Raw genomic sequence first — 27,379 nt, 5'->3', positions numbered from 1 at the left:
TGTATCATCTACTTCTGGGACTGTGCCTGTTTGTTGGATTCCTTCATTTATCATACTCACAATCTTGCTCCTACTGACTTTTGCAAAAATTTTTGGCTTTTAACAGTGGGAGCAAATTTTTCCTTTTTCTTGGCTAGCATGTTTAGCTGAATATGCTCCACCACAAAAGTAGCATTATTTTCTTTTTGGGGCATTACCTGTGAATTCTCTCTAATTGTAGAAGTAACTTTGGGGTGAGTTGAGAGTAACATCATATATCTTCTGTTTGATAGGTATAGATTTATTTCCGCTGAAGGACTTTAACTGAGCCTCTGTTGTTTTGTAGGTTCTACATCATGTTATAGCATTTTCTAAAGTCAATGAATCCCCTTCACCCAGGAGTCTCTCCTTGACAGCCTAGTTTCTTATTCCACAGACAATTCGATTGTGAATCATCTCAACAGGTTCCTTGTAAAGGCAAGGCTTGGCTAATGTCGTTAAGTCAGTATGTATTTTTCCACACTTCTGCATTTTAACTGGTCCTGATTTGAAAAAAAACCTAGCAAAGAGAGTATTTTTCTTTGGGCTAGCATGTTTCCGAAACTATGCTTGGAGAGGCTCTATTTTGTGGGCATCACCATTCTCAAATTCAAAGGTACTGAAAATTTTTCTGCCCTTTTTTTCCTGTCCAAATTAGGAGGTGAGTGCACAAAGATTTTTCATTTTCCCAGACAGAGGGCCAGCAAATATCAGTTGGGGATGTTGCTCAAATTGATTCCATTCCTCTGCAAGATAACTAGAGTCCTAATTTATAGAAGGCTGTTGGACGTCCATGCTAACTGGAAGAATCTCACTTCTGACTCCCTGCAATGTTTGTATTAATACGATTTGATGACCCAGGCTACCTAGAAAACAAAGGAACACATAAGCAAGGCACAAGCATGGTACAAACACAAGCCTAATTAAGCACAAGCATGGCACAGAAGCACAAGTATTGCAGGATGCTGCACTGATGACATAAGTTAATAAATCTTGGAAATTAGGTGTTGGCTTTTAGTTTTCTATTTTTTGTTTGAATATATTATCTAAGCTATACAGGTTTTGTCAAGACTGTCAACTGGATTCTAAATGGTTTGGCCACACAAACTAAAAACGTTTATAATGGACGATATAGAGCAATTCTTTTTTGTATCAATGGGCCTTAAGCTCTTCTTTGGGTTACTTAATTCTCGTTTCCACTATCTGTTTGGTTGAAACCAAGCACTATTGTCAAGACTTGTGATCTTCTTTTGATATTCAGGTGAGATTAACTCCTACGTTGTGTTCTGATTTTTCCCCGGAATTATGTGTTACAGAGTAGAACATGCCTCCACAAAAGCTGATATTTAAGGTGTCCCTTTGGTCTTTCAAAAACATTGTACAGTATTAGTTAGTCAAATATCAAAAATTTAATGCAAATTTAAGTTGGATGAAGTTACTTTACATATTCATTTTGGTCCTTTTATTTTTGTTACTCTGAATTAAATAAGATAGTAGAGGTGGTTGGATGTCTTGAGAGGAAAGGAGAATCCCTAGCATTAAGATTGATTTTTATCATTTATTGATGAGACATGTGGTTGTGTTGAAAAGTGAAATGGGAGCAGTAAACTGGATACTTCAAAACATCTTGCCAGCACATAGTTTAAGCTCTGGAAATATTCCTGAAATCTTTATTCATCTGACTTAACTACTTTCCAAGACAACAAAAGCTGCATGTCTAGAATTGTACCAAATCAATTTTTACATTGGGTATATTCTATCATTGTTGTTATTTACCTTGTTGTCAGTAATAATTTCTTTATGCATACCAAAATTCTTATCTGACAAGCCTAATTACTCATCCTAAGCATTTCAAAAGATGCAAATTACATCACAGGTTTCAAGGATTGCTAATTGAAAAGGTTTGGATTAGTGGTCAGTTAATACTAACTCCAGAAAATCCAGGATCACTGACATCATATGTAAGGAAACAATTCAATCATTTCAAAATATAAAAATATATGAAAGTATTAAAGAGGACAAAATGTGACAATAATAGTGAAAAGTGGTACAACCTCAGAGATTCTGTGTAGGATTTGTTTACATTGGAGTACACATAATCTGTGTTTTCCCTAGTTGTTCATAAGAATCTTACCTAACACGCAGACCGATGAGTGTTTTTATCCCTCATAGACTGAATTTGGGAAGTTAGGGATAGCCAGATAGTTTTATTAAGGGAAGCTGAAATGTGCTTCAAGCTGTTCAGCTTGCATTTGGCCAGATAAATGTTCGTTATTGCTGCTTACAGATTACATCCAGAGAAATTAGGGCTAGTCAGGTATGCCAGTTAAAGGATGCTTGAACACGCTTCTTATGTTCACACAATTTTTGTATATCATCTAATGCTTTCAAGCTTCATAAATTCTTCTTAAAAGCAATTTACTTGCTATGAAAGAAACCTAATCTTTCCAACACTCTTTTGTGGCTTGTTTGAACAGATGAAATTATCTAAAACTAAATTTACTCTCAGATCATGTGCATTAATGCCATTAGTCTTGCTACTAGGAAAAAAGGTAACTGCAGGAGAACCAGTTTCATCATCTAGAGAAGCATTATTACTTTTTTTGGTATAATATTGCCAGCTTGTGCAGCTCTTACTGATTACCTTGGAGCTAGTTAAGGATTTCAATCCTTGATGTGCTCCGTAATGACACAATAGGAATGGTTTTCTTGTCTGGCTGATTATTATTTCTTAGTTGAAGATTCAACTACCCTCCAGTGGAACGGGAACTCTTGATATAGCAACTATTTGTCAATTTATTACTCAAATGTGTGAGGTGGTTCTGCATATACTATGGTCTTCTGGAAGCTCGTTCCATAGGTTGGCAACTCTCTGGCTGAAGAAGTTGCTTCTTTTTTGTGGAACAATGTCGCTTTGAAAGTTTCTTTGATTGTTCTCTAGTCTTGCAATGCAAGGGAGCAGGAAATAGATCAGGAATTTCAGTTTTAGACATAAATTTTTGGACAAAGTCTTATTCTCTAAGTCTAGTAAAATCATTTAAAAATGTAAGAACTCTTTAGAACAGAATCTGTATAGAAAGTAACTGAAGATATCATTAGCTTAAGCTTAGCATCATAACTTTGTTATCCACTTTGATTTGGATAAAAACTACTCTAAGTTGAAAGGCGAAGGAAAATTGGTGGGCAACCCTCTACCCTCTTTGTCCATTTTAGGTGCCCCCTCTGCTCAACACTTATCAAAACCTTGAAAATGTCATTTTGCTCAAACTAGCTAAAAGGTATAATAGCTACGCCTGCCCCCCTCCCAAAAAAAAGGCCCGGGGTAGGAACAGTAAATTATGTAATTTTCCAATTGTTTATATGCAGCATTCATCATTAAGAGAAGGGGGAATGTTTGATTATGGGTTTATCCGAAAAGGCTAAGGGTATTAAGTAGATACTTTGGAGGATTTTGAGGGGCATGTTAAGCTAAACCAAAAACACACAGAGTGCATCCAGTTTGTCCAAAAGGAACATCTGTAATAATTTTAGAGGGACTGAAGGTACTAAGTTGAAACTTACAGGATATATTGAGGGGGATGTTGAAAAGTGACTGGATGGCTGTTAACCCTCTCTCATTCCCTGTTTAGTTGTCATTGCTCCAAAAGCGCTCAATCGAAATATTGGAATAGAAAATTTGTTCTAAATAGTGTAAAGGTCAAATAATTATGCTAAGAGGGTTGACATAACCCCCACAGCTTTTGAGATGGATGCCTAACACAATAAAACATACAGTGTGCATACTGATTGTTAAAAGGGTGGATTAGGAATATTGAAGAAACATCAGAGGTTATTCCGTTGAAACTTTCAGGGGATGTTGACGGGTATGTTGAAGAGGTATCGGAGTACAACTAGCCTCCCTTACCCTTTTTAGATTATTCCTTCCCTCACTATTGATGCAAATTTCGAAAAAGCGATTTTGTTAAAAACTGTCTACAAGTCTAGTAGCTATGGCTTTGGGGATGCAATGCCCCCACAGCTCCCATAGCAAGGATTGTAAATTGCGCAATTTGCCCTTTTTACCTGCAATTAATTAAAAAACTTCTTCCACAAAATAAGTTTTTCAAAGAAAAGTAAAGAACTCCATTAAACAAAAAATGAGCAAAAATAAAATCAAATAATCTAACAAGTGTGAAACTACCACAAATCAGCTAAATAAATGAAACCCAAAACGAACAGAAATTACAATAAATAACCGAGTCAAACTCAAAACGAGCAGACATTAACAAAAGTTGGGCTCAAAACCCCTATGCCTTCCCAAGGCCAGAACACAATTTGCGCTTTACTAAAAAAAATATAAATGTTTTAACTTTTATAACTTTAATAAATCAAATAATATTAACATTTTGATTACTAAATATCATTATATGTATATTAAACTGAAAATACACATTCATTTCTATTTTTTTCAGTAAAGTGCAAATTGTGTTCTGGCCTTGGGAAGGCATAGGGGTTTTGGGAAAATGGTTTGTCTGGGAAAATGGTGGGCATGAGAGGGGCGTTAGTCTTTCTCTAATCGCCTATAACTATTAAAAAAGGCACTAGCCCTTTCAATTTCCAATCAAATGAGCCCTTTTGAAGTTTCTACCACAACGCTTTCAATAAAAACCTTATATGCCCCCAGGGGATAACTTACAACCCTCGCCCTGAGGGCTGGGGGGGGGAATGAGCTGAAGATTTCAGTAAAAACCTTATATGTCCCCAGGGCATAAATTATAACCCTTGTTGTGAAGACTGTGGGGGGATGTCCTGCTCAAAGGTATAATTTCCTGAACTTTAAAGTGCGTGGAACAAAATGGCAATCTAAAAATGTTGATTGGATATGTTTGGGGAAATGGTGGGCGTGAAAGGAGTGTACATCGACTTACAGTCAGTTTCAATTATTAAAAATGGCACTAGCCATTTCAATTTCCAATCATATGGGTCCTTTTTGAACTTTCTACGACGACGCGTTCTATAAAAACCTTATATGCCCCCAGGGCATAACTTACAACCCCTGCCCTGAGGGCTGTGGGGGAGTGTCCACCTCAAAAAAATAATTTCTATCTGGAAATCAACTACGCTGAACAAAATGTTTGGGGATGTGTTTGGGGAAAAGGTGGGCGAGAGGGGGGGGCTAGTTGCCCTCAAATCACTTTTGACTATTAAAAAGGGCACTAGACCTTTGAATTTCCAATCAAATGAGCCGTTTTTAAGTTTTTACGATAAAGATTTAAATAAAAACTTATATGCCCCCAGGGCATAACTTACAACCCTTGCCCTGAAGGCTGTGGGGGAGTTTCCTCCTCAAAAACATAATTTCGATCTGGATATCAACTATGCTGAACAAAATGGCTATTTCAAAATTTTAATTGGATGTGTTTCGGGAAATGGTGGGCGTGGAAGGGTGTTAATTGCCTTCCAATCACTTTCGACTATTAAAAAGGGCACTAGCCACTCCAATTTCCAATCGAATGAGTCCATTTCGAACCTTCTACAACAACTTCTTTGATACGAAGTGCCCTGCTCTTAAGGAAAAAAATAATAAATGATACATTGTGCCAACATCGTTCTTATATGCCCTCAGGGCACAACTTAAAACCCTTGCCCCGAGGGCTGTGGGGGAGTGTCCTCCTCCAAAACTTATTTTCTGTCTCGAAATCAACTATACTGAACAAAATGGCTATCTCAAAATTTTTGTTGGATGTGTTTGGGGGAATGATGGGCGTGGCGGGGGGCTAGTTGTCCTCCAATCACTTTTGACTATTAAAAAGGGCACTAGCCCTTCGAATTTCCAATCGAATGAGCCTTTTTTGAAGTTTCTATGACAACGCCTTCTATAAAAACCTTATATACCCCCAGGACATAACTTAAAACCCTTGCCCCGAGGGTTGTGGGGGAGTGTTCTTCTCAAAAACATATTTTCTATCTGGATATCAACTACGCTGAACAAAATGGCTATCTTCTCAAAATTTTGATTTTGGATGTGTTTGGGGGAATGATGGGCGTGGGGGGGGGGGCTAGTTGACCTCCAATCACTTTCGACTATTAAAAAGGGTACAAGCCACTCCAATTTCCAATTGAATGAGTCCTTTTCGAAGTTTCTATGACAACTTCTTCGATACGAAGTGCCCTGATCTAAAGGAAAAAAAATAATAAATGATACATTGTGCCAACATTGTCCTTGTATGCCCTCAGGGCATAACTTGAAACCCTTGCCCCAAGGGTTGTGGGGGAGGGTCCTCATCAAAAACATATTTTTTATCTGGAAATCAACTACGCTGAACAAAATGACTATCTCAAAATTGTGATCAGATGGGTGTCGGGGAATGAGGGGTGTGGGGAGGGGGCTTGTTACCCTCCATTCACTTTCGACTATTAAAAAGGGCACTAGCCACTCCAATTTTCAATTGAATGAGCCCTTTTCGAACTTTCTATGACAGCTCCTTCGATACGAAGTGCCGGGTATGGAGAAAAAAAAACATTGCGACCCACATCGTTCTTTACTTAGGCAGCGCGATCACGCTGCCTTTGATATTTGTCATTAGGAAAAGGCGGATGTTTGAATCTGGATGTGTTCGGAACAGCTATGAGTATTACGGTGAAACTTTGCGGAATGTTGAGGGACATGCTCAGTTAAATGAAAAGATACTATGTGGATCCAGTTTATAAAAAAGGAGTATGTGCAATATTTTTAGACAAGCTGAGGGTATAAAGTTTAAACTTTCAGGGGATGCTGAGGAGGATGGTAAAAAGTGATCAGGGGGCAACCAGTCCCGCTCCTGATCCCTTTCATTTGCCTTCCCCCCAAATATATCTGTTCAAAATTTTTGAACTGCCACATTGTTCAAAATAGCTGAAACGACAAATAACTGTGCCTCCAGATGTGACAATTCCCCTCTCTCCCACAGTACATGGGGTAAGTGTTGTCAATTATATAAGGTTATTGAGTTGAAACTTTAAAGACATGTTAAGAAGGATGTTGAAACAGAAACACTGAACGAAATCTTAAAAAGCCATTCTATTCAAAATAGTCTTAACGTTTAGTAGTAACGCCTCCGGGGATGCCATTTCCCCACAACCACCAGGGCAACGATTGTAAAATATCTCATTTTTCCATTTTTAACACGCAGGATGTATCATAAGGAAAGGGGAAAATGTTTGATCCTGGGTGTGTCCAAAAAGACTACGGGTATTGCGGCAAAACTTTGGGGAATGTTGACGGTGTATTGAGCCAAATCAAAAGATACTATCTGCATCCAAGTTATCAAAAAGGAGTATATGCAATATCTTAAGAATGGGTAAGGGCATAAACTTGAAAGTTTCAGGGCCACAACTACTACAGCGGCTACAAATGCAACTGCAACAATGACTGCTTCTGACTGCAACAACTTGATACTGTGACTGCGACAACTTGCGATTGTTACTGTGACTACTTGCAACCGGTATTATTAGTTTTGAATACTGTCAGGGAATGCTGAACAAAATCAAAAAACACTATATGCCTGCTGATTGTCAAAAGGGTGCATCAGCGCTATCTCAGGAATAGCTGAGGGCAGTAATTTGAAACTTTTAGGGCTTGTTGAACAGTGCTTGAACCGTCAGGGAATGCTGAAGGGAATGTTTAACTGAAGCTAAAGACCTCTTGTGCATCCAGGTTATCAAAAGGGTGTATCTTCAATATCTTAAGTGTCTAAGATTCATAATATTCAATCAAAAGATACTATGTGCATAATATTTTTAGGCATGAATATATAATGAGTCGGAGGTAATAGGCTTAAGATTGTCTGTGCAGGATTTCGACTCTTGTTGATAGAAGATCATCGCCAAGTGCTGAAAACAGTGTTGTGACCAAGATGGGCCCAGGATTGCACAAAGCCTCCATTCATGGAGGTCCTAGGGACTTCTTGCTGTCCGGTTCTAAGCCGGCTTAAGCACTTCGGTGTGCACTTGAGTAGATATGTGATCTCCGTCCTGCACTGGTATCTGGGATAATTGCTTTTCCTGAGGCGAAAATAATTTCAATGATATAAAGAACATGAAAATTGGAGCTTGGAATGTTACGACGTTAAAAAATGACCATCGTATCGACATTTTGACTGACGAAATTCAGACGATTCGAACTGGGCTTATTAGGAGTTTGAGAAATTCATATCCCAGGGGTAGGAAGCATGAAATTAGGTGATATAGAATTTGTTTACTCAGGCAGGAAGGATGGAGTACATAGACAGAGAGTAGGACTCATGATGAATAAGGAAGGTACTAAGTCTTGTTTAGACTGGGAAGATATTAATAATAGAATACTAATTGCTCACTTTATGACCAAAAAGTTCAGGGTATCAGTTATAGTAGTATGTGCCCCTGTAGAACCGACTGACGGAGATACTAGTAAGCTAGAACTGCAGCTAAGAATATTAGTGAAAAAGCTGTTTGATAGAAAGGAGAAAGGACTTGTACAAGAATTACCTGAGTGATAGATCGTATGAAAACAAAAGGAATGTAAAGAAAGTGGAGAAAGCATTAAAATATGATCTAAAGAAGTGTGAAGTGGAGCCCATGGATAAAATTACCAAGGATGTGGAAGATAAAGCTAGAAGGCATAACAGTGAAATATTGTACTGACATGTTAATAAATTGAGAAAGAGTAGTCAATGCGGACTTGGTCCAGTTAAAGATAGGAATGGGGCCGCAATTAGCGATAAGGAAAAAACTAAAGAGATGGGTAGAACATTCTGAGAATTTGCTAAACCGAGATAGAGTTGCAGGAAAAGATATAGAGTAAAATTAAAAAGTTTGTGATACCTTGGATGTGAAGGAAGATTTGTTTTGTGAGGAGTAATTAGCGACAGTACTAAAAGCATTAAAAAATAATAAGGCTCCAGGTGCTGATAGGGTGGTAAATGAGTTTCTTAAACATGTGGCTGTGAGGTTAGAAATAAGTTACTGAAGATTACGAATAAAATTTTTGAAAAAGGGGAAGTACTTAACGATTTTAGGAAAACCTTAATTAAGCCACTTTATAAGAAAGGTGATAAAAGTGAGTGTGGTTATTATCGAGGCATTACTCTGGTCTCTGTAGGTAGTAAATTACTTAGTAATATGATACGTTTTAGACTGAGAAATGCCGTAGACAAAGTTTTAAGAGAAGAACAGTGGGGTTTTAGAAAAGGTAGAGGATGTGTCGACCAAATTTTCACTCTTAGGCTAATAATTGAGAAGTGCCCGAGTTTTCAAACACCTTTGGTCCTCAGTTTTATAGATTATGAGCAAGCGTTCGATTCTGTTGATAGAAGAGCTTTAGTAAAGGTTTTATCCTTGTATGGTATACCAGACAAATACATTAAAGTGATTAGTGCTATGTACAAAAATAACTCTGCTGCGGTTAAGTTAGGAAATGAGGTTAGCAGCTGGTTTTGTAATAAATCAGGAGTTAAGCATGGTTGTGTTCTATCCCCCTTCATATGGATTATTTTGATGGACTTTGTTTTAAGGAGCACAGGAAAGGCAATGGGAGACCACGAAATCAAATGGGAAGAAAATAGTCTCCTGGACATAGATTACGCTGATGATTTAAGCATCCTAGATGAAAGTGTGAGCAAAATGAATGAAGTTTTAGAGGTTTTGTGAGTTCAGGGTGCTAGAATTGGTTTGAAAACTAACGTTAAGAAGACTAAGTTACTAAGGCTAGGAACAAGTGAAAATGAAAAGGTGATGTTGGCTAATGAAAAGATTGATCAGCTGGACAGCTTCACTTACCTTGGTAGTATTGTTAGTAAAGATGGTGGGAGCAGTGAAGATGTTCAAAGTAGAATAGCCAAGGCTCAGGGTGTTTTTTCACAGTTAAAAAAAGTTGAGAAGGATAGGAAGATAAGTCTGCAAACCAAGATTAGAATATTAGAAGCTACAGTGATGACAGTGGTCAAATATGGCTCTGAAGCATGGGTGTTCCGAAAAGCGGATGAAGATTTGCTAGATGTTTTCCAGAGAAATTAATTAAGGATTGTTCTAGGTACCCGGCTGACTGACCGTATTTCAAACAATAGGCTATACGAAAAAAGTGGTTCAATACCGCTTTCTAGGGCTATAATGAAAGAAAGGTTCAGGTGGCCAGGGCATGTTGTGCGGATGAAGGATGACAGATTGCCGAAAATTGTTCTTTTCGGCCAACCGTCTAGGGCTAAACGAAAGCAGGTCGTCCTCGTCTGGAGTGGGAGGACGTCATAAAGAAAGATTTAAAGGAAATGGGAACTTCGTGGACGGGTGTAAAAAGGGAGGCTTTGAATAGATTGGGATGGATGAGGAGCGTGCGTACCTGTGTTGCCCTCAGATGGCTTGGTGCTGTGGTGAGTTGTAGTTGTAGTAGTAGTCTTGGGCGTCAGAATTACATATCTGAAATGTCCCAGGAACGGCTAAAGCCATTTAGTTGAAACTTTCAGGGAATGTTGAGGGGGTGTTGAAAATAAATCAAAAGAAACCAATAACAACTGTTAAATTAGAGTAGAATATTTTAATTCCTACGCCAGACATGAAAACTGGACAAATATTCATTACATTAACCAACAATAAAACTTCGGCAATGAAAAACGAACAGAAATTAACTACGAAATATTTTTCGAAAAAGAAAGTTTTTAAAAGAAAAATAAAGAGCCATGTTAAATTTCAGACCAGCAGAAATGAATTGCTATAATATTTTAAACCTAAAACAACCAGAATTCACTATTAAAGAACAAATGAAACCGAAAACTAACAGAAATTAAAATGAATGATCATAGCAAATATCGAGATAACAGATACTAATATATAGCTAATTTCGAAGACCACACTGCCTTTCCATGACGATAAATAAAGGTTCGAATAGGGATAAAATCCTTTTAATCGGCAATGATAAATTTCACAAAAATACTAGATATTTCGGTCACATATGCAGTGACCGTCATCAGTAGTAAAACTGAACTAAAACAGTTAAAAAGAGTAAATTATGTATGAAATAAAATAAATCTATATATTGTTTAATAATCTAATTCTTTCCAAAGCAAAAACGGAAGCTAGTCTCTTTAACCTTCTTGGATCCGGTTCGTTGGCATTGAATGAACAAACACTTGGACAGAGGTTAATTGTATTGAGTAAATTGAACTTTACTCTATAAGATTTTAATAAATGATCGTATACAGAGTTCAAACCAAATTCACCCTTGTCACGATTTAAAGCTATATTCTTGAATAAAATATCCTTAATTTCAAGAGTTTTACGAAGATTTTGCTTTAAACCCCTTTTCCTAGAAATCAAAGAGATATTATTGAACAGAATAAAATGGTCTGGAAAATTAAAAATATGTTCCGAAAGGGCTGAAGTGAAATCTTAGGCTTAGAATTTTGCTTTAAAGCCAATGAAATAGAATCTTTATGCTGTAGTAATCTCATTTCCAGATTCTGGTTAGTACGTACCACATATGAGCGTCCGCAAGTGCCTGGGATCTGATAGACCCCACTTTGTTGCCCCAGTGAAGTTAGATCCTTCCCAGAATTTATAAAATTACCCAAAGTATTACTACTCTTTAAAGCTACCTTTAGACTCTGCAAAATTCTTTTAAGTTTTTCACTTAGCCTGGGTACATATAGTAAAGAACAAAAACCATCCTTCTCCTGAGGTGTTTCCAAGACTTCATTAGAAATTTCTCTAAAGATTAAATTAAACCCAAAACGAACAGAAATTAAAATAAACGATCATAGCAATATAGAGATAACAAATACTACTATGGACGAATAAATAAATCTTAAAATGACTAAAAATCAAATTCAATATTCAAATAAAAATTAAAACGAACAAAATTACTAAGTGTCCTTAGTCTAAACCGTAAAAGTATAAAGCTTGTTGCGTCATTGGTGGTTTACTGAAAAAAAAATATTGTAAATATTCTTTTTTATATTAAACATAGAAAAATAAAATCGAATTACAGTGAAATAAAGCCTTATATTGCTGAGTTTCCAGGAATTAATATTAGTCTATATTAAACATTCAGTTTATTTTCATTAGTTCTTTCCAATCATCTTGATTATTATAGTGATTTTTTATTTATTTGTGGTTGCTGTTTTGAAAAACAAAAGCATTGTGTTCAAGACACGTATAGCTTAAAATAAAACGTAAATGACGCAGCAGGGCTTAGTGTTTTACGGTTAGCGAAGGGGAGAAACGGCAGTGGTTAAACTCCTGATCGTAGCATATTCGTTCGTTTTAACTTTTATTTGAATATTAAATTCAATTTTTGGTCATTTCAATATTTGTTTATTAATCTATATTAGTACCTTTCATGTTTATGTTTGCTATAATCGCATATTCTAATTTCTATACGTTGTAGATTTCATCTATTATGTAACAGTAATTTCTGGTTATTTTGAGTTTGAACTATTGTAAGAATTTATTTTAGCGGCTCTTAAGTATAATATGGCCCTTCGTTTTTCTTTGGAAAACTTTGTTCTCTCAAAAGTTTTTCTTTTTAATTATTTTTGTAAGAGTCGGTAAAGGCTTGATAGATAGATTGAAAAGGAAGAATACTTGGACCAGTGGAGTAATTTCGTCAAATTCCTTGGGGCGGGGGCGAAGTTGGAACCAATTTACCCAAATCAAGTGAAAATGACAGTGAAAAATGATAAATGAGCCATATAGTATCATAAGGGCAAAAATATACTAAAGAAAATTAACCTGTTTCTCTAGATGCTTGAATTATGCAGGCTTATCTTAGTTTTAACATTTTTTTTTGCAAAAACCAAATTTCAGCTGGGAGGGGGGGGGGAAGTTAAACTGGAGGGGCAGTTGCCCCCTGCCCCATAGAAAATTAAGCCCCTGACTTAGACCTAAATATGAACTAGTATTTCTGGAGAAATTTAATTAGCCATAGAATTTCAGTTTTATTTATTTTTTTTTTTTGAGATACAAGCAGGTCTGGTAGAACTGAAAAAATGAATCTGTTGCTTTATTGATTGTTTTTTCTTAGCTGGCTCATACAAGAAAAACTCTGAGTTTAAATGTGACAATTCAACAAGTTTCAAACCATTTGCAGCTGGCCTGCCGCTCTTTTTCAAGTGGTAATAGAAACAACCCTAATTCTGGGATTTCAGAAGACATTGCAGAAAAAGGCAGGTATTTCTAATTTCTTCATCTTTGGGAACATGTACTTGAACAAAGAGTGTTCTAGAGTGGAATGTAGAAGAATAATTACAATTCAAAGGAGAATTCGTAGCATTATCGTTGAAACAAAGATACTCGCACTTTTCAAAATTTAAATTAAGTCCAAGATCTAAACAACCTTTTATCACATTATCTACTATTTTAGACAAAGAAAATCTACTCCTACTAATAAGTAGTATGTCATCTGCATAAACAATATACGATACATAATAAAAACAAAGAAAGCAAATATCAGCTATCTTAGAGGGCTCTAGCAATACAAAGCTTAAAAACATTAGGGAAAAGTCCACCTCTTTGGTATACTCCGCATCGAACACGGATATTTCCTTGGAAATTAACCCGTTCATGGACAATAAACCCGTTACCAATCGTTAATCAATCTCAGATGGCAATTTTTTTCACTAGGGAGTTATTTTCAAACGCATTTTTTTACTTTTAGTTTCTATGGGCTGTGGCTTGCTCTTTACTAGGTTGCAGCTGCTGCTGCAACCATGATACCAAACCGTCGAGAAGGTTGCTGAATGTATGATATGAGCAAACCGATTTCATAGCCACAAGGATAAATGACAGCCGACAGAATGCATTGGACTTGTATAATTTAAGTTATATATTTGCACATTAGGGAGGTGGGGTAAGGTTATGTTGAATTAGGCTTTTAACCCATTTCTGAGATTTATTTTACCCCCTCCCCCCTTAATGTGCAAATATTTAGCCAAAATTATATTATTATATAATTTAAAGTATTATATTTTCAACATGTTATGGCATCTTTCATTATGATTAACCTAACAGGACTTCTTGAGTGTGTTTGGTATAATACATAAGTACCAGTAATTTTTCTTTCAAGAGGGCATAGACTAATGCTACCAATTTTCTGTGTTTTTTTTTAAGTCAATCGCTGATGATGGAATTTATAGGAAGGACGTAGAAAGGGGTGTAATTTGATATGGGGCAGGAGGAGGCAACTGCCCCCTCCCGCTGAAATTTAGTTTCGGCAAAAAAAAATCTTGTCAAAACTAAGATAAGCCTTCAAAATTCAAGCATCCTGAGAAACAGGTCAGTTTTATTTAGTATATCTTATTATCTTTGCCTCTATGGTAATATATGGCTCATTTTTTCATTTTCACTATCATTTCCACTTGATTTGGGAAAATTGGATCCAACCTTACCCCCCCCCCCCTCTCCGGATTTTGTTGAAATTCCGCACCTGGACGTATATATGAGAAATATCTTTTCTGTCAACTATTAAAAATCTTTCTAGATACCTGTGACAGTGAAAAGCCCAATAACAACATGCTCATACCGATACGTGTGATATAAATACGCCCGAAACCCTTACAGTGTGCAGCCATTTCTCCAAGGACTATGGAGGGTCCTATCATCACCAAAACCAAAGATATTTGACCTTTGAACTATGTTGAACAAAATGGCTATCTCAAAAATGTGATTGGATGACTTTGGGGGAGGGGACCATCAGGGAGGGGGCTAGTTGCCCTCCAATCTTTTTGGTCACTTAAAAAGGACACTAGAAAATTTAATTTCCGTTCGAATGAGCTATTATACATCTATGTATGATGTTCTGGTCACCCCCTAGCCTTGCTAGAAAAAACGGGAGACACATCAGTGGTACAACAAGGAAAAAGTAATTTTCTTTCCTGTTTAAGGAGGGGGACTTTAAATTCTCTGCTCAAGGTTTTCGACCATGGTGATTCCAATGGACACTTTTGATTTTGATCCGACGCCATTTTCGAGGGGTTTCAGTTTTTTTTTAAATCATTATAAATTTCTTCTCGCAACAAACGTTTACTTTTAAGACGAACCAAAATAATACTTACCATTCCTCAATCAGTGTCAGATGGCAATTTGTTTCCACTAGGCATTTTTTCCTAAACATGATTTTTGACTTTTGATTCTGACCGTGTTAAAGAATTTATAGTAAATTCCCCCAACGGACTAATGAGACTTACTAAGGGGGCTGGGAGGGAGAGTATACGGGAAGGGTCTCTTGTAAATCTCCAGTTAGGGTCTTGGACCATAATTATTACAATGGTACCGTTTTATACTTCGAAGATTTTCAACTTAAGAAGTGGCACAAAAGGTGCCGTTTTTCATGCTATTTGGAACTTACAATTGGCAAAACGGATCAGACGCACATGGATATACACAACAGCTTTCAAAGCAGCCATTAAACACCTCTCTGAGAAGTCCTGGCAACCAACTGGTCCCTACATTCTCCTTCTGAGAAATCGCATCAATAGTGCCCTTTTTAGTGCTATTTGGCAGTTACAGGTGGTTGAATTTATAAATAAAACGTAGATATGAGAAATAGCTTTAATGTGAGTTATTAAACATCTGTCTACGATGTTTTTGTAGCCCGCTAGCCATACCCCTTGAGAAATGGCACAGAATGTGCCATTTTTGTGCCATATGGCATTTGCAGATGGCGGAATTTATAAAAAGCACGTAGATGTGAGAAACAGCTTTTGATTGAGCCAATAAGCATCTCTCTATGATGTTCTGGTAAACGGCTAGCCCTGGAAAGAAAAAAACAGAAAAAAAGGGAGACAGATTAGTGCTACCCATAAAAAAAAGTGATTTTTCTTACTTTTCAAGGTTGGGGACTGTAATTTCCCTGAACAAGGTTTTTGACTATGCTGATTCCAATGGTACGCTTTTCATATTGATCTCACGCCATTTTCGAAGGGGTTTAGGCTTTTTTTCGAATTGACCAGAAATTTCTTTTCCCAATAAACTTTTATTTTTAATACGAACCGAAATGATAGTTAAAATTTAAGCGCAGTTTTTTTTCAAACGCGTTTTTTAACTTTCGGTTATTATGGGCCGTGGTTCGCTCTTTACTAGGTTGCAGCTGCCGCCGCAACCATGATGAGGCATATTTAACTGTTAAATCATGGTTGCAGGGGCAGCTGCAACCTAGTAAAGAGCGAACCACAGCCCATACTAATCAAAAGTTGAAAATCGTGTTTTCAAAAAAACTGTCCAGTGAGAAAAAATTGCCATTTAACACTGAATCAGGAATGGTTAATCTTAGAAGTAAAAGTTTATTGCGAAAAGAAATTTATGGTGATTTCGAAAAAGAGCCTGAAACCCCTTGACAAAGGCGTCAAATCGAAATAAAAAGTGCACCATTGGAATCCGCATGGTCGAAAACCTTGTGTAGGATTATTACAGTCCCCCAACTTGAACACCAAGGAAAATGAATTTGCATGGGTAGCACTGATCTGTCTTCCTTTTTTGCTTTTTTTTTTTCTAGCAGGGCTAGGGGGTGACCAGAGCATCATAGAGAGGTGTTTAGTAGCTCATTCGAAAGGGAATTAAATTTGTAAGTGCCCTTTTTAAGTGACCAAAAATATTGGATGGCAAATACCCCCCTCCTCCCTACAGGCCCCCGCCCCCCCCAACTAGTCCTATAAAAATTTTGGGATTGCCATTTTGTTTAACATAGTTCGAAGGTCCAATATATATGGTTTTGATTATAATATGGCCCTCCATAGTCCCTGGGGAAGGGCTGTATGTGCTATCGGGCGTATCGATATCGTGCGAATCGGTATCATGCGTATTAGTATCGCATGTATCGTATCGGGAATATCGTTATCCGCTGTTGTTTTTTTTTCAGTCATTTTCTAGGCTCCGTTTTTTAAAAGCATGTCCTGGCAAGGTATCATGGCAACCTAGTAAAGAGCGAACCACACCCCATAATAACCAAAAGTTAACGCGTTTTGAAAAAAAACTGCCAAGTGAAAAAAAAAATTCCCATCTGACACTGATTCAGGAACGTTAACTATTATTTCGTTCGTCTTAAAAGTAAAAGTTGGTTGCGAAAATAAATTTATGTTGATTTCGAAAAAAGCCTCACAATCCTCGAAAATGGCGTCATATCAAAATGAAAAGTGTACCATTGGAATCAACATCGTCAAAACCTTGTACAGGGAAGTTACAGTCCCCCTCCCTGAACAATAAGGGAAATCACTTTTTTGCATCGGTAGCACTTTTTTTTCAACAGGTCTCGCGGCCTACCAGAACATCATAAAGAGATTCTTAATGGCTCATTCAAAAGCTATTTCTTATGTCTACGTGCTTTTATAAATTCTGCTATCTGCAAGTGCCATGTGGCACTTTTTGTGATATTTCGCAAAGGGTGGCACTAGCTGGCTACCAAAACATCGCTGGCAGATCTTTTGTAGCTCATATAAAAAGATATTGCACATAGCTATGTCTTTCATATAAATTCCACCATCAAGTTCAAATAACACTAAAAACGGCACTTTTGGTGTCGTGTCTCAAGTGGAAAAGCTGCACTGTAAAAAAAAAAATTGATTTCCAACAAAATTTTTTGCTCGAATTCAAACAAGTAAAAAAAAATCCAATTTTTCTGTTGGAATTGTGACTTGCTTATCTAATTCAAACAAGTCACAAAAAAATCTAATTTTTCTGTTGGAATTGTGACTTGCTTATTGAATTCCAACAAATTATTGAAATTATTAAGATTTATTTACTTTTCAGTTGAAAAAATGTAATTTTCACCGTAAATAGGCTATATCAATCAACACAGTTTGAACTTCAACAGTAGTAGTTTGAAGTTTCTTGAATATCATTTTAAATTTGAATGTAGAACCATTGGAAGTAATATGTTCAGTATAAGTTCAGTTCAAATATTTGAATTTTAGCAGAAAAAGGGGAATGCTAATTGAATTTTGAGTATTAAAAGATAAATAGAAAAATAAGGAAAAAAATTTTTTTTCTTTGAAATACTTTGTTATGTATTTTATTAAAAAAGCACACACAAACAAGTAGGTAACAAAAGTTAAATTAAAATTGGAAACTCCATTTTTTATATAAATTTTCTTGTGATTGTATGTAGGTGAAAAATTTCTTAAGATGCTACTCTAACCTTAACAGTACTAACGGTGAAAATATATTGCTTTCTGAATTCATTTTTTTTCTAATTAATAACGAAAATCCTTTTGTGGGAACAACTTATGTTTTTGCGATGAATGTCATTTTTGTAATGAGACCCCAAAAGCATTTCAAAAAAAAATCTTCCCTGGATTTGCCACAAATTTGCTGCTTACGCTGAATAACCAAGTAAGCAAATATATCGAAGAAAAGAAGACGCCTGTAAGGGTATTTCAGTCCTTTACTTGCACGTAAAGGAACCAAAAGCTTCCCCAAAAAAGAGAATTTTCTAAAATGGTGCACGTTTCAACTGGACTCGAAATACTACACTTTAATATTTTAACTGGACTCAGAAATACTACACTTTAATAGCATGAATCGTGCTTCAAAAACTCCGGTTTGCTACAGGATTAATTAAAAAATAGGGTGTTGGCCCAATAAGTTTTATCAAACAGTTCATAGTGTTAAGCTGTAATTAAGGAGCGACTCAGCTCAATTTTAACCGAAATTCAAAAAAGGAATTTTGATAACAATTGATAAGAATTCGGTTTTTATGCAGATTGCAAATATTTAAATTTCATTACGTTTAATATCTACCCACCAAAGGCTCCAAGCCTCAGAAGAAAAAGGGATTTTGAAAACAGGGAGCCCGATTTTCGAAAAAGGGAGAAACACCCCCCAAAAAGTCAATAAATCTTAATGTATATCAGACCTTCAGATTCAGCGTATCAGAAAATGTTATTGTGGGGGTTATGATCTCCTATCTGCACAAATGTGGAATTTATGTTTTTGCCAGAAGACTGATCACGGATGCGTTTCTATTTGTTGTTTTTTGTTCCAGTGTCCTTTTTAAGAGACCGTAAACTTGGGAGGACAGCTAAACCTCCTCTCAAGACGTAATTTGTCTCTTATTTTGTTTTCGAATATTATAATTTCAGGTCAATTTGAAAAAAAAAAAATCATCTGCATGAACTACCCACAAACGGGTAATACAGAAGTAGATTTAATGTAGAGACCTTCAAACGACGATTGACGATTTTGCCTAGGGGGCATTCAGATCAGGGAGAGAAAACATTCTGATTGTGATGGTAAGTATTCAGTTTAGTTTATTAATATTGATAACTTGTGTCTTATGTTTCCCAAAATGTTTAAGATAGTACATTTTCATAAATAAAAAAGGTTTGGTGAAATTCTAACGTGCTGTTCTGTTAGCTGTAAACCATACAAGAAGTGAAGTTTAGTTAATGCTAATGAAATAAAACAAATAGGATAAAAATGTAATAGTTTAGAAACAAAATTCGGTTATATATTTGCACATTAGGGGGGTGGGGTAAAGCGTAGCATATGTTAAATACGTAACCTAACCTAGGTACCTTTTTCCCCCTAAACCCCAAAAAACTAAAGTTTAAGCCTAAATATTGTAAACTCAGTTAGAAACTACTGTTTGCAATCCAATTCTCCGTTGACAGAACCTGTTTGACTAGTTCTTTTATCATCTATCTTGCGTGGCTTACAGCTAATAGAACAGTAGGTTACCAATTCTACTTTAGCTACTTTTGTCTATCTTGGAAAGGGGTTAGGTTAGGAAAATGAAACTTCCAGGAATGGTTCTACAGGCTAACGTATCGGTACTTATGTACTATCTGGACCACACGCGAGAAATGAAGTTTGGTTGATGCTAATGAAGCAAAATAGGATGAAAATATAATAGTTTAGAAACAAATTTCGGCTATATATTTGCACATTAGGGGGGGATGAGGGTAAATCATAGCATATATTAAATACCTAACCTAACCTAGGTACCTTTTTCCCCCTAAACCCCAAAGAACAAAAGTTTAAATATCGTAAGCCCAAAAATAAACCACCCCTTAAAATCAAATTCTGTATGTAAATATCCCCGTTTCGATAGATACCCGCCACTTCCCAATATAATGTAGCACATCTTTTCCATGTAGTAAATAAGCATCAAAGAATATTCCGGGAAGGTATTTTGAAGTACCTACCTCCACTCCTTCTCCCTCTAGAGGGTCCTTAAATTTGCCTACTTGTCAGGTCTATACTTATTGAAATTTTGACAAAACAACATTTTACCTTAATTTTCAGTTATCAGTTCCTTTTTCTCAAGGTTTAGTGCCAAAAATACAATTCCTGTTATTTAAGTAGAATCTTAAGCCATATGAATGTTTTTTTCTTCAAAATTTAGGAGATGTATTTGCATATCTTTGAAGCCGTATAAGCTAGGATTGAGCAAATTTGTGAAGCTGAAAACGATCTTGTTCTACTTCATTTAAGCTAAATATCTATTTTGCAAGGTTTCAACCTTATAACTCACAGATTTGATGAGACGGCGAACAAGATATTTGATGAGATCTGATGAGTAAGTCAAAGGTATTCAGAAAAGACAGGATTCGTGGAATAATTATTGCAACCGTTCACCTCTGGAGGTAGAAAAAAAAGGGGGAAGCCTTTCTTTTATTTTTGCCTCGGTTTGATTTCATCTTCACTTCAGGTCCGAGTGTCACTGTTTTCCTGATTGGAAGATATTTCATACTCAAGTGTCTTCTGTCGGCTTGCTACTACGCCATTGATTTACTGATTCCCAACATGAAAAAATGCAGCAGTTAAGAGATGTCATATTATCTGGGAGAAATTTTTTGTTGTAATTTTCTGTTCTTGTAAAATAAGTGAGATTATTTTTTTGCATGTATTGATGCTTCAGAAAGAAGAAAGGGAAAACTGAATCCTAAGAACTAGATATTAGACTTTAGACCTAGGAAATTGAAACAGAGTTCTGATTTGAATCCAATAAGAGAATGGGAAATCCAGCAAACAAGATGGATATTCAAAAAGGATCTTAACTTCCAACATGCTTCTTTATAAACAAATTGAATATTCCGCTTAAGAACTGGGTCAGGGCAGGTTTGTTTTTCAGTACTCCGGAAATTTCGAATTGATCATGGAAATCCAAAATGGTGTTCGAACCATAATGTCAATTATTGAAATCCCTATTTTGTTTTTGATAAATATTACAAACAGTTTTTTTGAATCTCAAATGATTTTTTTTTTACAGAGTGGGGCTATTGGGCTAGTAGAACTTTAAAAAGTGATGTTTAATGGCACTCATTTGTAAGGCATATCCCGGGAAGGCAGATTTTAAACCTATTACTCATATCTACGTGCTTTTCATCAATTTTACCATCCAAAAGTGCCATATAGCAATAAAAACGGCACTTTTGGTACCACTTCTTAAGTGGAAGAGTTGGAAGCATAAAACTGTACCACTCCAATAATTATGGTCCAACGCTCTTAACTGAAGGCTTATAAGATTCCCTCACGTATACTCCCCCTCCAGACCCTCTTAGTAAGTTTCATAAATCAACTAGTCATATTAAAAGTAAAAGATTATTGTGAAAGCAAATTAACTAAAACTAAAAACTTTTCAACTAAACATCTACCAAAAATTAAGCTTGATTGATCAAAAGTTTTGAATTGAACCTTCAAACTTCCCTCTGTGATGAAGCCTGTGTACTAGTTCTAACGGCCTTTATTGAGGGGAAGGGACGTCCTTCCCCCCTTAGTTTTTGCTCTTGCCTAGGTTTTGAAATCACCTTTTTTGGTCAGTTCATTCGAAAAGACACTTCTTTCATTTAAAAAAGTTGGGGAAACAACTGAAAGTGCACTTTGTGGGAATGTGCTATCAAGTCAAATTGATGAAAAGCGATTAAGTATAAATATAAGCTTTTAAATGAGCCCTTAAAACAGCTTTCTTTTGTTACAGTAGCCTTCTAGTTTCTGCTAGTCATTAGGTGAGTTTTAAAGCCCTAAAAATAAGTTTTCAACTGAAACTAAGAAGTGACAGTAGTAAGAGTATATAAGATTTGAACCGTACATTCACGCCTACAAGAATATGCACCGTAGCTTCACGTAGGTGCTGATTTCAACTGTACAAGAAAAAATACATGGAATTGCTGTTGATTTGAACGGTACATGAAAAAATACATGGAATTGCGCAAGAAAAACCCACGCGTGTGACATTAGAGTTAGACAAGGACATTTTAAAAGCTGGCAAGGTAACAACCAGACTGGTTTTTGAGGTACCACCCATTTTTTAGGAGCCAATCAGAGACAACGACGGTTGTTCAATATACGATAACTTGATTGGTGATGGGATCTGAAAAAAAGGAAAGGTTTTCATTTCAATTCATATTAGTAAGAGAATTGAATTCAGAGAGAATAGTTTATTTGAGAGGATATTAGTTGAGAAAATGAGTGGTGCATTTACATTATTGGAGATTAATGATAGAACTGGCGGCAGCAGCAACGAAATACGAGCATCCAATGTGGCTGTGGAAATAACCGGTGGCTGTATACTATGCCTTGAATGGGAAGATATGTATATATCGCTAGATACGTGATATCATTAAGCAAATTTAAGTAGAGGGACCAACTATGTTTTGCTGCGAAACTGAATATTGTGCATATAAATAAACTTCGGACAGCATTAGATGTACTATCGAAATATATTGATGAGAACAAAAGGCATCAGTGAATGTTATTGTTGTAATTATGCTCAGTAAAATTGTTTCTAAATCAAAGGTATTTTTCTTTCTATAGTAGACTAGCGTATATTTTTTAGAGTAAAAAAAAAGAAATTCTGGTTAGTCTGAAATTGGTTGTGAGAGTTTTAGGACTCTAAAAAATGGATAGATTTAAGAAAGAGTGGATCACGGGGAATTAAGTGCTTACGGAAAAGCATTTGATTCTAGATGACGATTTTCTAGAGTTGTCTATTTAAAGGAAGATATTTTCACAGGGAATGCTTGTCGATATAATGAAAACTGATTCTCATCTTTGGAAACGGTTAACGATGATAAAATGGTCTTATGAGTTGACCTAGCTTCAGCAGAAGCTTAGGATAGTAGCGGTGACAATTGAGAGATAAGGAGCAATTGCCCCCTATTTTTGAAAAATACCTTTTTTTTGCATTTATACTTTTAAAAAAATACAAAGTTAAATATTAGACGCTATCTTCAGCAGGAGCTTAGGACAAAAGCGGGGACAATTGAGAGATAGAGATTATTTGCACCCTAGTTTTTGAAAAACACCTTTTCGTGGTATTTTACTTTTAAAAAGTTCAATATTCGAAGCTAGCTTCAGCAGGAGCTTAGGATAGTAGCGGTGACAATTGAGATATTAGGAGCAATTGCCCCCTATTTTTGAAAAAATACCTTTTTGTGGAATTATACTTTTAAAAAATACAAAGTTCAATATTCGAAGCTATCTTCAGCAGGAGCAGGAGCAAATGAATGACTTGAAAATAAAGTTTTAACAAGAAATGTCTGAAAAGTGTTTTTGGGGAGATGGGGCGATGACAGAGTGGATGTCTTAGAGTAGTTATAGTTCTGTACTGTGGCACGAATTGCTTTTGAAAAACCCAAATGAATAACTTGAAATAAAATTTTTAACGAGAAATGTCTGAAAATTGTTTTTGGGGGGATGGGGCGATGACAGATTGGATGTCTCAGACTAGTGATAGTTCTGTACTGTGGCACGAATTGCTTACGAAAAACCCAAATGAATGACTTGAAATAAAATTTTTAACAAGAAATGTCTGAAAAGTATTTTTTTGGGAGATGGGGCGATGACAGGGTGGATGTCTTAGACTAGTTATAGTGCTGTACTCTGGCATGAATTGCTTTTCGAAAACCCGGCTGAATTAGTTGAAAATAAATTTTTAACAAGAAATGTCTGAAAAGTGTTTTTGGGGAGATGGGGCGATGACAGAAGCGTGTCCACACACAGATACGAAACACACATAGAAACGACACACGCATAGAGACAACACACACACACAGAGACGACACCCACACAGAGACGACACACTCAAAGTGACGACTTACACATAGAGACGACACACTCACACAGACGACACACGCACAGATACGACAAACATAAAGAGACGACACACAAACAGAGACGACACACACAATCAGAGACAACACACACAAACAGACGACACACACACAGATACGAAACACACAAAGAGACGACAGACACAAAGAGACGACTCACACACAGAGAGGACAGAGACGACAAACACACAGAGACAACACACACAAAGAGACGACACACACACAGATACGAAACACACAAAGAGACGACACACACATACACAGAGCTGACTCATACACAGAGACAACACACACAAAGAGACGACACACACACAGATACTAAACACACAAAGAGACTACACAAACAAAGACACGACACACACACAGAGAAACAGACACGACAAACACACAGAGACTACACACACAAAGAGACCACACACACACAGATACGAAACACACAAAGAGACGACACCCACACACACAGAGCTGACTCATACACAGAGACTAAACACACACAGAAACGTCAGACAAAAAGAGAAGACTCATACACAGAGAGGACAAACACACAGAAAGGACACCCACACACAGAGACGACACACACATAGAGACAACACAGACACAGAGAAGACACACACACACAGACGACACATACACAGAGGCGACACACACATAGAGACAACAAACATACAGAGAAGACACACAAAACAGAGACGACACACACACACAAAGACAACAAACACAGAGACAACACACGCACAGAGACGACACACACACACGGATACGAAACACACATAGAGACGATACACGCACAGAGACGACACACACACAAAGACAACAAGCACAGAGACAACACGCACACAGAGACAACACACACAAACACACAGAGAGACGACACACGCATAGCGACGACACACGCACAGAGACGACAACACAGAGAGAAGACGCACGCACAGAGACGACACGCACACAGAGACAACACACACACACAGAGATGACACACACATAGCGACGACACACGCACAGAGACGACACACACACAGAGACAATAACACACAGAGAGAAGACACACGCAAAGAGACGATACACACACACAGAGATGACACACAAACAGAGACGAAACACACATAGAGACGACACACGCACAGAGACGATACACACACACACACAGAGACGACACACACACATTGAGAAGACACACGCACAGAGACGACGACACAAAGACAGGGACGACACCTGCACACAGACGACACACACACACAGAGACAACACACACAGACAGAGGACACACACGAAAAGAGACAACACACACACATAGCCAACACAGACGAACAGAGACGAAACACACAGAGAGACAACACACACACACACAAAGAGACGAAACAAACAGAGACGACACACGCACAGAGACGACAAACACACAGAGACGACACACACAGAGACGACACACACACACACACAGAGACGACAAACACACAGAGACAACACACGCACAGAGACGACAAACATACAGAGAAGACACAAAAACAGAGACGAAACACCCACAGAGATGACACACACATAGAGACGACACCCGCACAGACACGAAACATAAAAAGAGTCATAATGAGAGATATCCAAAAAGCTGGGTTGATCTACGTTCACTTAGAGTGGCGCGCCACTCTAAGTGAACCTAGATCAACCGAACTTTTTGGATATCTCTCTCACTATGACTCTGTTTGTGTGTCATGTCTGTGCGTGTGTCGTCTCTATGTGTGTGTCATCACTGTGGGTGTGTCGTCTCTGTTTTTGTGTCTTCTCTGTATGTTTGTTGTCTCTGTGCGTGTGTCGTCTCTTTGTGTGTGTCGTATCCGTGTGTGTGTCGTCTCTTTGTGTGTGTAGTCTCTTTGTGTGTGGTCTCTCTGTGTGTGTGTCGTCTCTCTATGTGTGTCGTCTCTGTGTGTTTGTCGTCTCTGTGCGTGTGTCGTCTCTATGTGTAAGTCGTCTCTGTGTGTGTCGTCTCTGTGTGTGTTGTCTCTATGCGTGTGTCGTCTCTATGTGTGTTTCGTATCTGTGTGTGTGTCGTCTCTTTGTGTGTGTCGTCTCTTTGTGCGTTTTGTCTCAGTGTGCTTGTTGTCTCTGTGCTTGTTGTATCTGTGTGTGTGTCTTCTCTGTGTGTGTCTCGTCGCTATTTGCGTGTTACCTCTGTATGTGTGTGTCATCTTTTTGTGTGTGTCGTTTCTGTGAGTGTGTGTCCTTTCTGTGTTTTTGTCTCGTCTCTATCTGTGTTTTGTCTCTCTGTGTCTGTATAGTCTTTGTAAGTGTGTCATCTCTATGTGTGTCGTCTGTGTATGTGTGTGTGTGTGTGTCATCTCTGTGTGTGTGTGTCATCTCTGTGCGTGTGTCTTCTCTGTGTGTGTGTGTGGCGTCTCTGTGTATGTGTCGTCGCTATGTGTGTGTCGTCGCTATGTGTGTGTCGTCTCTGTGTGTGTGTTGTCTCTGTGTGTGTGTCGTCTCTGTGCGTGTGTTTTATCTCTCTTTGTGTGTCGTCTCTGTGCGTGTGTCGTCGCTATGTGTGTGTGTGTGTGTGTCGCCTCTGTGTGTGTGTGTGTGTGTGTATCGTCTCTATGTGTGTTTCGTCTCTGTGTGTGTGTCGTCTGTGTGTGTGTGTGTGTGTCGTCTCTGTGCGTGTGTAATCTCTCTGTGTGTCGTCTCTGTGCGTGTGTCGTCGCTATGTGTGTGTCGTCTCTGTGTGTGTGTGTCGTCTCTGTGTGTGTGTGTTGTCTGTTTGCGTGTGTCTTCTCTCTGTGTTTTGTCGTCTCTGTGTGTGTGTCGTCTCTGTGCGTGTGTCGTCTCTGTGTGTGTGTGTGTTGTCTCTGTGTGAGTGTTGTCTCTGTGCTTGTTGTCTTTGTGTGTGTGTCGTCTCTGTGCGTGTATCGTCTCTATGTGTGTTTCATATCCGTGTGTGTGTGTCGTCTCTGTGCGTGTTTTGTCTCTGTGTTTGTTGTCTTTTTGTGTGTGTGTCGTCTCTTTTTTGTGTTTCTTCTCTGTTTGTTTGTTGTCTCTTTGTGTGTGTAGCCTATGTGTTTGTGTCGTCTGTGTGTGTGTGTCTTCTCTGTGTGTGTGTTGTCTCTATGTGTGTGTCGTCTCTGTGTGTGAGTGTCGTTTCTGTGTGTTTGTCGGTCGTCTCTCTATGTGTGTCGTCTCTGTGTGTTTGTCGTCTCTGTGAGTGTGTCGTCTCTATGTGTAAGTCGTCACTTTGAGTGTGTCGTCTCTGTGTGGGTGTCGTCTCTGTGTGTGTGTTTCATATCTGTGTGTGGACACGCTTCTGTCATCGCCCCATCTCCCCAAAAACACTTTTTAGACATTTCTTG

General features: G+C 37.6%; 1 protein-coding gene across 3 annotated transcripts in view; it reads left to right on the top strand.

Annotated features, from left to right (window-relative positions):
- The window catches only part of LOC148949267 (cobalamin trafficking protein CblD), a 64,005-nt gene that overhangs the window by 10,745 nt on the left and 25,881 nt on the right, over positions 1-27,379 (top strand). For all 3 annotated transcript variants that reach the window (XM_089092906.1, XM_089092907.1, XM_089092905.1), the window contains exon 2: positions 13,028-13,169. In XM_089092906.1, the coding sequence (XP_088949032.1) occupies positions 13,028-13,169 (142 nt within the window). The remainder of the gene's footprint in view (positions 1-13,027; positions 13,170-27,379) is intronic.

This window comes from Artemia sp. Qi Xiang Cuo, chromosome 8 (genome assembly GCF_049724085.1).
Source record: "Artemia sp. Qi Xiang Cuo chromosome 8, ASM4972408v1, whole genome shotgun sequence".
Classification (NCBI taxonomy): Eukaryota; Metazoa; Arthropoda; class Branchiopoda; order Anostraca; family Artemiidae; genus Artemia; species Artemia sp. Qi Xiang Cuo.
The sequence above is the reverse complement of the archived record's forward strand: the minus strand, read 5'-3'. Positions and strand labels throughout refer to the sequence as shown.